The sequence below is a fragment of the Macaca thibetana genome, chromosome 5 (genome assembly GCF_024542745.1).
Source record: "Macaca thibetana thibetana isolate TM-01 chromosome 5, ASM2454274v1, whole genome shotgun sequence".
Classification (NCBI taxonomy): domain Eukaryota; kingdom Metazoa; phylum Chordata; class Mammalia; order Primates; family Cercopithecidae; genus Macaca; species Macaca thibetana.
In genome coordinates this window covers 183,827,967-183,841,301 of record NC_065582.1, presented here as the reverse complement: position 1 = coordinate 183,841,301, position 13,335 = coordinate 183,827,967, and the positions used below count along the sequence as shown (strand labels likewise).

Here is a 13,335-nt window from a genome sequence, read left to right as displayed (position 1 = left end):
ATTGGATAGTGGGACGAAATAGGTCCTCAGGCCCTGGGTGCCCGGGACGTGGGAGAAGGTGCGTGAGGGGTGTACGAGGAAGGGGGTGCGGTGAGGCCGAAGGCAGCCAGGGGCCATCCAGACCCTGGGAGGGGGGGCAGCAAGCCCGAGACTCCTGGCGACCCAGATGCACCGCCGACTGAGGCCCAGCCCACCTCGCTTCTGCGGAGGCGTTTCCCTTCCCCGCAGGGACGCGGCCATCTGTGGGCGCTAGAGGCAGGGGTGACAGGGCAGGTTTCGAGGGGGCGCAGCGTGGGACCGAAGAGGAGAAGGACGCCTGCGGCCCAGCACGTCCCCGGAGGCACGTCCCCCCCAGGGCTCAGCGGCCCCGGCGACCGCGTGGGGCTCCCCCTCTAAGGCTCCCGCCCCACTGGGGGACTGCGACGGCCTGCTCCCGGGCTCGGGGCTCCGGGTGGAGAAGAGCGCGGAAGTGCGCACTAGCCCGACACTCGGGAGGGCCGCTGCCTCCCCGGGCGCCTGGGACACCAACCCGCAGCCCCCACCCATCCCCTCGGGCCCCGCCTGCGTTTCAGCGCGCTAGGGATGCAGTGCACCCCCGAGGCGTGACCAGGTCCCCGAAGCCCGGCGTCGGCCCAACCCGGAGGAGGCAGCAGCGGTCATGGGCACGCTTCCCCAGCCCACCGTCCCAGCCCCGCTCAGGGTCAGGACACCGCGTCCCGCCTGGGCAGGGGCGGCTCTGACCACGCGAGAAGCAGGTGCGTCCGCGGTCCCAGCTTGTGCCGGGAAGACCACCGGCCAGAAGCCCAGAGGTTGGGGATACAAGTCGGCTAGGCGGCGGAGGGGGCGCCCGAGGCTGGGGGTCCTGCACGGCGAGAGGGGCGGCCTCCCGGTAGGGGTGCGGCTCCGCCCACCAAGAAGAGGGTCTGGCGGGAGGTGTGGTTAGTCCCTGAGCTCCCGGCCAAAGCGCGGACTGCTGTGGCGGGGGCGGAGGGGGGGGCGCCAGCACCCACGTGGGCCTGGGACGCCTTCTGCGGAGGCCACGGCCTGTGTAGGTGTCGGCGTGGGGCCTGGCTCCGACGTCTGAGACCATCTCTCCCAGGGCGTCCGGGGCCCAGATTCGCACTTGCCGGGCGCCCCCAGGGACCACTGGAGGCACCGCGCTCTTTAAGGCCAACAGCCCTGAGTTCATGGGGCTGAAATCGGCACAGAGAGGCCGAGGACCTGTGGTTGGGGCTCCCAGCAAGCGGTTCTCCGGGCTCCGAGGACACCGAGAGGAGGAGAGGAGGACCCTGGGGAAGGGGTGGGCAGCCGGGAGGGACCGAGGAGGCTGGTGCCCACTCTGACGCCCGAGGATCAACGAGAGGCTGGGTCAGGGAAAGGCCGGGCGAGGGCCGATCCCCCGAGCTGATCCCCCAGGCCAGCTCTCTCCGGGCGGCGCGACCCCACACTGGACACTACCCTCCCGGGGTCGGAGGCCAGGCTTTTGCATGCACCGCTCCCCGCCACTCGCGAACATCTAGCAGCTCCCTCAGGATCGCCCCCGACCTGCTGAGATCCAGCCAAAGATCTCCCACTTCCTCAGCTTTGCTTCGCCGGCAGTGCGCCCTGGAGGTCTCGCCCTGGCGCCGCCTCCTCCAGGCAGCCCTCTAGACTGCATCGGCTATGGGCCTGGACGCTGCTCCCGGGGCAGCCCCCGGCCAGGGTTAGGCACACCCGACTCCTGGAGCGTCCTAGGTGCCTCTAAACGCGTGGCCAGCGCAGTCTCGGGTTTCCATGACGACGACGTCTGATGGGGAACCCGGGCGGGGTCGGGTCGGAGCGCATGCGCGGTGCGCGCCGGACGCGGAACGTCTGCCGGTGTCGCCCGCGCTGCTGGTCCTGGGGTCCCTGAACCGCGGTAAGGGCGGGGGTGCGGGCGTCCGAATGGGGGTTTTCAAGATAGGGGGCGCGGACTAGAGGCTAGCTGGGCCCAGGGACCGGCCAACTGGAGTCAGGGAGCCGGGGGTGGGGCGGGGGCTCCCTGGCCCGGGGTGGGTGGGTCCAGGGCTCCCCGGCCTGGGGCGTGGACGAGGGTAGCGGGCCTGCGGGAGGGGACGGGGACTCACCGGCCCGGGGCGGGCGCCGCTGACCCCTCGCTGGCTTCAGGGCGGCCCCGCTCCCTCCGCTGGCCATGGCCCCCCCGCCCGCGTGCCGGTCCCCGATGTCACCGCCGCCGCCGCTGCTGCTGCTGCTGCTGAGTCTGGCCCTGCTGGGCGCCCGGGCCCGCGCCGAGCCCGCCGGGAGCGCCGTCCCCGCGCAGAGTAGGTGCTGGGGGGCCGGGTTCCGAGGAGCGGGGCGGGGCTGGCGCCGGGGGCGTGCGGGGCCGGTCCGCGGGGAGGACCGCGCCTCGCCTTTGTTCCCGGGAGCGGGTCCTCCCCTTCGCGGGAGATGGTGCCGTGGGGAGTGGGGACGCGCGCTCTGTGGCTCTGGGTGGACGGGCCTAGGGTGCGTGGGGGCCTTGCGGGTGACCCCCCCTGCGCCCCCTCCACCCTGACCTGCGTTCCCCGCAGGCCGCCCATGCGTGGACTGCCACGCCTTCGAGTTCATGCAGCGCGCCCTGCAGGACCTGCGGAAGACAGCCTGCAGCCTGGACGCGCGGGTGAGCGCACGCAGCGCGACGGTCCTCCCGGGCTTCTCCGGGGGTGGGGAGGGCAGGGAGGATGCGGAGGAGGCCCCCGGGGGAGAGTGGAGGGTCCCTCATCCTTCACCCCTGATTTAAGACTCCACACCTATGCCCCCTTCCTCTGGCTCCAGTCATCCAAGGGGCATTCTGGGCACCCGTCTCACCTATGAGACACGCCTCTCTCCAGCATGCTCTGTTTCCAGCCCCTCCCCCAGAAGGCCCTCACTGGGCACTTTGTCCTATGACTGCCACTCCTGAGGGCTGTGACAGACCTGGACCCTGAAGAAGAACTGTCAGCCCAATCCAGGATCCCCTAGGTGGGCGGCGAGGCCCTGGGGCAGAGAAGAAACTGAGGCCAGAGGATGTGGCCAAACTGTCAGGAATGGGGGGTCAGGCTGGGCAGCGTGGTCTGGATCCTGAGTGGATGCACAGGTTGGCTAAGGTCCCTCCAAGCCTGGGTGAACAGGGAGCCCCCAGGCCATGGGGTGCAGCAAAGGAGTTTTGGTTTGTGCCGGGGCTCCTGCTTCTTCCCGGAAAGGGAAAATTCTAGGAAGGAGAAAGCAGGGAAGACCCTGCCTGGTCCCCCCCACCAGCCCTAGTGTCCTTCTTGGGAACACTCCAAAGGGCTTGGACTAAGACCTGGAGCCCTGTCCCCACTCCCAGAGGCTGGAGCTGAGCTTTTGGGAGGAGCAGCCCCCACCTATCCTTAGGCATGGGGGTGGGAGGGAGTGGGGGACAGCGGACCCCTGCGGGTGGTGTGGGAGCTGGAAGAAGGCAAGTGGGCACTCTGGCATGGCATGGGCACCAGCAGACCCCAGGCAGGCCCCACCAGTGGGAGCCACTGCAGAGGGAAGAGACAAGTGGGAGGCTCTGGGTGTGGGGCTTAGAGCCAGGGCCTGACCTTGTCTGTCTCAGGAGCCGGTGGAGATAGGGCTGCCTTGGGTGGGTGGAGGTCCAGGGGAATGCCAGTGGGCAGCTGGGCTGCACCCTCACACCTCTTGTTGCTTTGCAGACGGAGACTCTATTGCTGCAGGCAGAACGCCGTGCCCTGTGTGCCTGCTGGCCGGCAGGGCGCTGAGGACCATGCTGCTCCATGTCAATAAATGCCCAGTGGCACACCTGTGTCCTGTTTCCCTGTTCTGGCCATCAGAGCCCCTGCGTCGCCCCCAGCAGTCCTGGGTTGGGCCCCTCTCTGGGCTTGGGTTTCCCCAGCTGTTCCACCTGGGCAAGCCCTCTTGGCTGCTGTCCCACACCAGTGCCCATGCGGAGAGGTAGACACACACGTCTGACCTCAGTGACCTGTGCTTCCTTGGACCTGCTCCCCTGCCTGCCTGCCCTTGTTTTGAGGCTGGGAAAGTGTAGAAATCGGCCTGACCCCCCTGAGTCCCCAGAGCAGCTGCCCCAGGGCTGAGCCCCTCCAGGCTCCTGTACCACTGAACTGGTGGACCAGCTGCCTGAGACTGGGAGACAGAGGGTCCTGGGGAGAGAGGGCAGGGCCACCCTGCACAGCCTCAGCTCCCCTGCCAGTCCCACCTGTAGCCCTGAGCCCGGCCCCTGGTCACCGGGGAGCTCTGAGTGGGAACTTGATGAGGCTGTCCTCCCATCCACACACATGTGCACACAGCACCCAACAAGTGACCTCCAGCTGAAGCAGGCACCTCCCTCTTTTCATTCAGTCTGTAAATGCTTTTTCAGTAAAATTAGAGCCTTTTATCAAAGTAATGCAGGAACGTGGTTAGGAAAAAATCCAGGTGAACAGCAAGCCAGAAGTGACTGCCATGTGCCCTAGGTGGGACTCGGCCTTTGGGGCTTTGGTTCCCTGGCCCTGGGGCCCCAGCCCCACCCTGCCTCAGGCCGGTGGAGCTGGACAAGCCTGGTATCCACAGTGAACAGAGTCATCCCTTGGAGCTGGCACCCGTGGAGAGACTGAGTCAGGTGTCCAGCTGGGAGGATGTCTGCACCCTCTAATGCAGGCCAGGGAGAGGAGGGGCCCGACATCACTGCAGGCCCAGGCAGGGTGGGGTGTGGGGCAGGAACCAGTGCCAGCCACCAGCACTTGCTCAGAGGCTAGGAGGCTGGGCCATGTCTTTAGGGGCGTGGCCTGGGTGGTGCTCATGTCCCATTGGTCAGCCTTCCTCACGTGGCCTTTCTAGCTGCAAGGGAGGCCAGGAACATAGCCGTATTTCTAGGCTTATATTTACAGATTTAGCCAGTCAAGTCCAGGAACAGCCAGATTCTTGTTTATCCCTGCAGTGTTAGGGATTCCTCACACTAAACATTGTTTATCTAAAAATTCAAATATAACTCAGTGTCCTGTGTTATGGGCAGCTGTGTGTCCTGGCACAGGGTGAGGTCTCCATTACTATAAAAGACAGAGTCTGGAGCATACTTGTCACGGAGCCCTGGGGAGATGCCCTCTGGGATATGGTGGGGACACGAACCAGGCTTGGCTGTGGGGCACTGGGTGGATAGGCTTCCTCCTAGGCCTTGCAGGGCTGGGGCAAGGACAAGGTTTGGCGACAGGAGCTTCTGGCTGGCGGTAGGGAAGGGATTCGTGGGGCCTGTGAGGAGGTGACGGCAGACTGAGAAGGAGAGCGGCCCCATGGCAGCAGAGGGTAAGAGGCAGCTGGATTCCAGGTGTGTTTGCAAGTAGAGCCTGTGGGATTTGGGTGGGGGGTGGGAGTGGTCATGGGGGTCTGGGAGGCCACTGGGGGGGTACGCCTGGAAAAGGAGCTGGAGAGAGAAGTCTGGGATCCCCTGTGGCCTGTTTGGGGGCAGAGGAGAGAAGAGGGCCCCTAGGGGTGATGAGCAGCTGTGAGGCAGGAAGAGAACCAAGCTGCATCCCAGGCAGCCACAGGTGTGTCTCATGCTACCAAGGTCAAGCAAGGCAAGAGGACCACAGGGTCCCTGAGGATCGGGGAAGGCCTGGGAGGAGCAGAGTGGAGGGAGCTTGGGCATAAGCGTTGGCAGGGCCAGTGGCATTCACATTCAGTCCTGGAGCCATGGCGTGGCTTTCCTGCCAGGGGCTCAGCAACTCCAGGATGAGTCAGCCCTGGCATGGCCGAGCAGTGACCTGGCACTGCAGTCTCTTTCTGGGACATCTTTTCTTTCCCTGGACCTGCTGTTTCCCTGATCTTCCCTGCATTCCCCCCTTATATCTGTACCTTCTCCAGTGTCAGGGCATCCCCTTGGTCCAGGGCCTGTCCCTGTGTTCCCTGTGGGCCCTGCCTTCCTCCCAGCCAGCTGGGCATCCCCACTGCCCACCTGCACTCTAGCCCAGAGCTGCCTTTCTCTGGATCCTATGCCCTCTGCTCCCTGCTGCTGTGTTGAAAAGTGTGTGGGAGGGACACTGTGTCAGCTTGTCTGGAAGGCGGCCACTGCCACAGTTCATCTGCAGGTCACCCTTCCCACCTCAGGGCCTGTGCATGCGCCCTCTGTACCGACGCACTCTTTGCCCCGTGACCGGCCTCACTCTGCAGCCCCGTGTCCCTCCTTAAATAGTTTATTTTTTAGAGAAGGCCTTGCTCTGTCACCCAGGCTGGAATGCAGGGGCCCCATCACAGCCCCCTGCAGCCTCAACCTCCTGGGCTCAAGCCATCCTCCTCACTGGGCCTCCTGAGTAGCGTGGCCCACAGCGCGGGTACCGGCCCACAGAGCCCAGAGCCTGCAGCTGGGTTCCCAGCGCATGCCCACACACCCAGCCCTGCCTTTTCTTCGATGCGTTTGTCCCTAAGGGGTCCCGGGCTGTTTGTCTCTGTTTCTTTCCTGACACCCCGCCACCCCACACTGGATTGTGAAGCCCAGGAGGGTGAGATCTGCGCTTCCCGGGGCCCCTGCAGGCCGAGTGTTCACCCAGTGGAAGCTGCAGGGAGGCTGCCCGGGCCAAGGCTCTGGGAGGAGCTGGCTGCAGGGGTCCCCCGCAGCCCCTCTCCCTTCCTGCCCTGGGGTCTTTGGGACGCAGGGCTGCACGGGGTGTGGTTTCGGGCCATCTTCCCCTGGAAGATGCTGGCAGGGCGAGCCTGGGGCTTAGGGCGCTTTTCTGCCACTCCCACCTCCCGGCCTCCTGTGGAGCCCCCGTTGGGCGCCCTGTGGGTCTGGGGACCGTTCTGCTTTTCGTCCTTCTTCTTCCGGCCTCCCGGTCTGTAGTTCTGCTTCATAAGAGCAGCCGCCCCGCCGCCCCCGGCTCCGTCTCACCCGCAGCTCCATTCCACCCCGCCCGCTCCCTCCCACCGTGGCCAGGCCCGCGCCGTCCCGGGGTTCCGCTGGGCTGCTCGCCGGCTCCCCGCGCCCCTGTTCTTCCTCCCCACGGACTCGTGCTCGGGGTGGCCGCGGTGGGATAGGAGCGCCCCGACGGCCTTGGAGGAGACCCCGCGCGTCCGGCTTGGGCGTGGGCTCGCGGGTCCCAGCTCCGCTGTGGGTGGGGCTGCCCTGCCAATGTTCCCTGTGTTTGGTGTGCCCTCCTCAAACCTGAGTATCCAAGCGGCGGAGGCCTGGGCGCCTCTCAGCTTGGCCTCTGAAATCTGGAGTCTCGGCCGCCGTGCTCTGGCCAGGCCGGGCGCAGGGGCAGCTGGGGTGGGGGCAGCTGGGGCGGGGGTCTCCGGTGAGGAGGGCGCTTAGGGAAGCAGGAGCCAGAGGCGGGGATGGGCGGCCAGGGAGGACCGACAGGTCTGGGTTTCCGCTCTTGCCCCGCAGGCTGATCTGAGCGAGCCTCAGTTCCCTTCTCTGTAAAATGGGCCTTGGCGCCAACCTGGGGCTGATACAGGCGCTCTGCTGCTGGCGCTGGCAGAGGAAGCACCTGTTGCCTGCGGGGTTCTCCCCTTGTCGTGGGGAGGGGGCTCTAGACTCCCCCCCAGCCCCCACCTAGAGCAGATGCCATGGTCTCCCAGACCTTCCAGGCTGCTGCCTAGAGCCCAGTCCTGACCCTTCCAAGCTGACGGTGTTCTGGTGCCTTCCAGGTACCTGTGAACCCGGGGCTGGAGCACAGGCCTCAGCGGACCATCATGGCCACTGGAGGTCACGTGGCCCCAGGCGTTGGGTGACTTGTAGGGGGCTGAAGGCTGAGGCCAGACAGGCTGGAGGGAGGAAGTCTGCAGATGCAGACTGGAGGGGCCACCAAGGCAATACTGAGCAGGAGCCCAGGCCTGGCCTCTGCCCTTGGGCCTGGCTAATGGGGCCCCGCAGTGGCAGGCTCAGGCTCAGGCTGTGGGGATGAGGTGGAAAGGGCAGGGGCCAGCAGAGGCTGTGGCCCTGTCAGGGCTGGACCACTCTCCTTGGAGGTCACTAAGGCCTTGGGGTCTGGGTGGGGACACTGCTCAGGAGCTCCTGGACAGTGGCCGTGGCTTCTTCCCTCTCCTGGCCCCCATCAGAAGCATGACAGCCTGTTCCCCCAGTATCTGCTCTGGAGCCCAAGGTCCCCATTCAAAACCCAGCCTCACCTTCCTCCAGCCCCCTGGCTCTCCAGGCACACCAGCCCCCAACTTGTCTCCAATGCCTGGTGTTTCCTGTCCCTTGTGTGCTGATCCCTCTGCTGGGACGCTCTTCCTGCCGTCCATGTGGCCAACCTCGGGACGACACTGTGGAGCTGCCCCTGCGGCTGGGCAGGGACCCTGGTCAGCGCTTGAGCCTTGCGTGCAGGGGTTGTTGAATGGATCAGCGAGTTCCTTCGAGATGTTCCATGACCCACGTTGCCTCCCTGGAAGGCATGAACGTAAAGGGTTGCCCTGACCCTGTGCCCCGGGGCTGCAGTCCTCAAGCCTGGCTCCAATAAACTCTCTACTTCACACTAGTTTTGCCTCAGTTTTTTCCATTAGGTCAGCGTATCTGGCGTAATTCAGCAGGCTTCAGTGACCCTCTTCCCTGACCACCCGGGGCTCCTTCCAGGACTTGGGGCGGTATGAGCAGAACCCACCGTGCTCCCCTCCCTCCAGAGGTTTCCTGGGTGCACAGCAGTGAGTCCTCCCAAATTCAGAGCTTTGTTTTCTTTTTGCTGGACACCTAGATTTCATTTGAAGTGTTTTTTAAACCTGCTTTTAACAGAAAGGGGGCTTCAGTCTCTGTCTCTGGACAGGGGACTCAGATAAAGAGAGAACTCTGCCTTCTCTGCCACTGCCTCAGGGCAACAGGTTTAGGGCATGGTATGGGCAGTCTGGCACTGGTGGTTTCACATCTTTGGGTCTAAAGTTACACAGCAAGCTTTAAAATTGCAACTGTTGGGCTGGGCGCGGTGGCTCATGCCTGTAATCCCAGCACTTTGAGAGGCCAAGGTGGATGAATCATCTGAGGTCAGGAGTTCAAGACCAGGCTAGCCAATATGGCAAAACCCCATCTCTACCCAAAATAAAAAAATTAGCTAGGCACAGTGGCACACACCTGTAATTCCAGCTACTCGGGAGGCTGAGACACGAGAATCACTTCAACTCAGGAGGCAGAGGTTGCAGTGAGCCAAGATGGCGCCGCTGCACTCTAGCCCGGGCAACAGAGCGAGACTCCATCTCAAAAATAAAAATAATAATAATAACAACTTCAACTGCTCCCCGTTGCCTGTAGTTCGGACTTGTCTTTTCATTTGGGGCCAGTTCCTGTCCGTCCTACACGGCAATGTGCATAAGCGTGAGTTTCCTCGCCCCGAAGAGAAGAGTCAGTTGCTCTGTGTGACCCATGCAGGTGCTCTGGGCAACTAGAGACTTCGCAGAGATGTCAGAACTGTTGTCCTGGGTGTGCGGTGGCCTCATAGGACACCCCTCACAGGAGAACATTTCTGGAACTCTCACTTATCTGGAAAAGTATAAATAAGGGACTGGTCACCCCCATTACCTTGAGTACCTGACTCTCAGTTGACACCCTGAGGAGTGGCTCATTAGCAGCACGCTTCACCCGAAAACTCATTCTCGGCCTTGGTCACTTTTGAAAAGTTCCTAAATTATGGGAAACCAAGCTTCAAAATCTGAGCATTCTTTTTCTATTTTTCTTTCTTAAAAAAATTTTTTTTGGCCGGGCACGGTGGCTCAAGCCTGTAATCCCAGCACTTTGGGAGGCTGAGATGGGCGGATCACGAGGTCAGGAGATCGAGACCATCCTGGCTAACACGGTGAAACCCCGTCTCTACTAAGAAATACAAAAAATAGCCGGGCGAGGTGGCAGCGCCTGTAGTCCCAGCTACTCGGGAGGCTGAGGCCGGAGAATGGCGGGAACCTGGGAGGCGGAGCTTGCAGTGAGCCGAGATCGCGCCACTGCACTCCAGCCTGGGCGACAGAGCGAGACTCCGTCTCAAAAAAAAAAAAAAAAAAAAAGGCCGGGCGCGGTGGCTCAAGCCTGTAATCCCAGCACTTTGGGAGGCCGAGGTGGGCGGATCACAAGGTCAGGAGATCAAGACCACAGTGAAACCCCGTCTCTACTAAAAACACAAAAAATTAGCCGGGCGCGGTGGCGGGCGCCTGTAGTCCCAGCTACTCAGGAGGCTGAGGCAGGAGAATGGCGGGAACCTGGGAGGCGGAGCTTGCAGTGAGCCGAGATCGCGCCACTGCACTCCAGCCTGGGCGACAGCGTGAGACTCCGTCTCAAAAAAAAAAAAAAAAAAAAAAAATTTTTTTTTGAGATAAGGTCTGGCTGTATTGCCCAGGCGGGAGTGCAGTGGCACGATCTCAGCTCACCGCAACTTCCCCTTCCAGGGTCAAGCCATCCTCTCACCCGAGTAGCTGGGGCTACAGGCATGCACCACCACACCTGGCTAATTTTTGTACTTTTTGTAGAGATGGGGTTTCGCCATGTTGCCCCAACTCATCTTGAATTTGTGAGCTCAAGCAATCTGCCCACTTTGACCTCCCAAAAGGCTGGAATTACAGGCGCAAGCCACAGTGCCTGACCAAAAGCTGAGCACTGTTTTAAGGGACAACTGCCTTGAGAAACAGCAGCTGGTTTTATGTACAACACCTGTGAGGCATCCTTTTGTAAATATCTAGGGAAATGGACCCACATAGCCTGGGACGGTCGTCAGCAGTAATGGCTGAAATGGGGGTCCTTTTAATTGCTAAAATAATCCATTTGTGTGCACAGTTGGAAAAGCTGATTTTAGAAACAGACTGATGGAAGACCTACTTTCTGTTTATCCTGACTGAAATCTGATAATAAGAGGGTGGAAGGGATTTTTTTTTTTTTTTTAATAGCTCTATGGTCAGAAGTCAGCCTAATTAAAAGCTAATATTCATCCATGTGGGCAACATAGCAAGATCCTGTCTCTACAAAAAAAATTTTTTTTTTTTTTGAGACGGAGTCTGGAGTGCAGTGGCCGGATCTCAGCTCACTGCAAGCTCCGCCTCCCCCTGGTTCACACCATTCTCCTGCTTCAGCCTCCCGAGTAGCTGGGACTACAGGCGCCCGCCACCACACCCAGCTTTTTGTATTTTTTTTAGTAGAGACGGGGTTTCACCATGTTAGCCAGGATAGTCTCAATCTCCTGACCTCATGATTCGCCCACCTCGGCCTCCCAAAGTGCTGGGATTACAGGCATGAGCCACTGTGCCTGGCCCAAAAAAACTTTTTAAAAATTAGCCAGGCATGGTAGCACATGCCTGTGGTCTCAGCTACTCCAGGGGCTGAGGCAGGAGGATCACTTGAGCCCAGGAGTTTGAGGCTGTGGTGAGTTATGTTCGTGCCACTGCACTCCAGCCATCTCACTCCATCCACTCACTCCACCAACAGAGTGAGATCCCATCTCTTAAAAAAATAAAATTTGAGCTACGCACATGCGCGCGCACACACACACACACACATTTTTAAAGGCCTTTCTATATTTTTGTCTTGTTTTGTTTTGTTTTTGGTAGACACCGAATCTTGCTATGTTCCCCGAGCTGGTCTCAAATTCTTCGGCTCAAGTGATCTTCCTGTCTAAGCTTCCCTGAGTGCTGACTCTTCTATTTTGGATCCTGTTGCTGGGATTTTTTCAGTCGACTGAAACCCCTTTTAAAATAAGTTTGGTCCCTTTGTTTGCTTTTCTTGTTGGCATGATTTTGCTGCAAACAATGTAAAACGTCCTTGACCTTTTAGAAAGCCTCAAATCTTGAGAACTGGTTCCTCTGTGACGCCTTCCATTTGCCGCCGCTTGTGCTCCTCCTGCCTTTTACCATCTTCAGTACCACACAGGAGACTTCCAGCAACCTGAGACCTCTTGAGGAACACAGAAAAGGCCACGCACACCCCGTTTGGGGGGGCTTCTGCTTTTCTCACAGAGTCTCAAGAGTCCGGGGCAGGCCCCTCTCAGGCCCAAAGCTCTGCAGTCTTTTGCATTGCATTGCCTGATCTCTTTGGCTTTGCGGGTTCCAGGGATTACTTTGTACTATGAGAGAGAACCTGACCTTCGTGTGTGCCATGGCTGACAAGGCACTGGCGAAAGCTACAGTTTGGGCAGCAGCTGGCAGCGGCTGCAGTGAACCGTTATCGTTGCAGGGGCTACTTGTTTTTCTGTGCAGTTTGGGCCCCTGGAGGCTATGGGAAGACTTGCCACCAAGGGATAAGACTCCTAGGGGTGGTGGGCTGACCACAGGGCAGGCTGATTGGTGTGGGGTCACCCACCAGCCTTGGGAGAATGTCTTGGTAGCATGGTGTGCTGCGGAAACACTGCGTGGCCCGGTCCCACGGGGTTTCTTCTCTTGGGGGACCTGGGATTTGGTGTAAAGATGGGGTCCCGGATTCTTAAAGATCTGGATGCTCTGCCTTCCCGCTGTGCCTGCTCTTCACATACTTAAACATCAGGCCCAGAACACTGCAGATGCTTTCTGCACCCTGTTCACTACAGGGCTCTACCAGAACGCAACTTTCTGACATTTAGCTGGCTATTTTGAGACTCTTTGTAAAAGAAATGGACATCTATAAAGGAAATCTCCATTTCTAAGGACATCTCTTTCTCTAAACCACTAGAAACTTTGAGGATGAGGAAGATATTGACTTAACATTTATATTTACATAACAAGTCTTACTTTTGCTTAAGATACTTTTCCTGGCATTTTTAAATTCTTAATTAAATTAAATTAATTTATTTATTTTGAGAGAGACGGGGCTTCACTCTGTCAAGCAGGCTGGAGTGCAGTGGCACGATCATAGCTCACTGCAGCTTTGAACATGCGGGCTCAAGGGATCCTCCCACCTCAGCCGGGATCCCGAGTAGCTACATGCATATGCCACCACAACTGGCTACTTAAAAAAATTTTTTTTCTAGAGATGGGGTTTCACAAGGTTGCCCAGGCTGGTCTTGAACTCCTGGCCTCAAGCAATTCAGTTTTATCTTGACCTAATTATCTGTGCTCCTTTTGGTCTCAAGAAATAACAGTGTTTAGCTCTAAGTTCTGTGCCTTTGAGATATAAATTTTCTACCTTGTTTCACCTAAGAATCATGTCTTTGGAAGTACAAGTTGAGGGTTTCTGAGCTAACAATTGTTAAGAGCAATGGAACAGGTAATCAAGAGACTGATAGTCTAAAGGTGGGCGAGAAACAATTTGAAAACTGGCAGATGAAGAATCTTATACCCCTACAGGATCTGCTGCTGTCTGTGTGTCTTTATGTCTCTACGTTTATGTGTCATACGCATGTGATATTTCACTACCGACAGGTATGAAAGTGCTCTAGTTAATTAACCAATTCACCAATTAGTTACTTGGTTTAAAGAAAAAGGTGTTAAAAT

The 13,335-nt window shown here is 59.3% G+C and overlaps 1 protein-coding gene across 1 annotated transcript; it reads left to right on the top strand.

Moving 5' to 3' along the window:
* Window positions 1–1,822: 1,822 nt before the first annotated feature.
* On the top strand, window positions 1,823–3,778 carry C5H4orf48 (chromosome 5 C4orf48 homolog). Its single transcript, XM_050792328.1, is given in 5 exon segments — window positions 1,823–1,861; window positions 1,863–1,897; window positions 2,146–2,300; window positions 2,550–2,638; window positions 3,675–3,778. Coding segments are annotated over 5 exon segments (384 nt in total). The 3' UTR covers window positions 3,741–3,778.
* The last annotated feature ends 9,557 nt before the right edge of the window (window positions 3,779–13,335 follow it).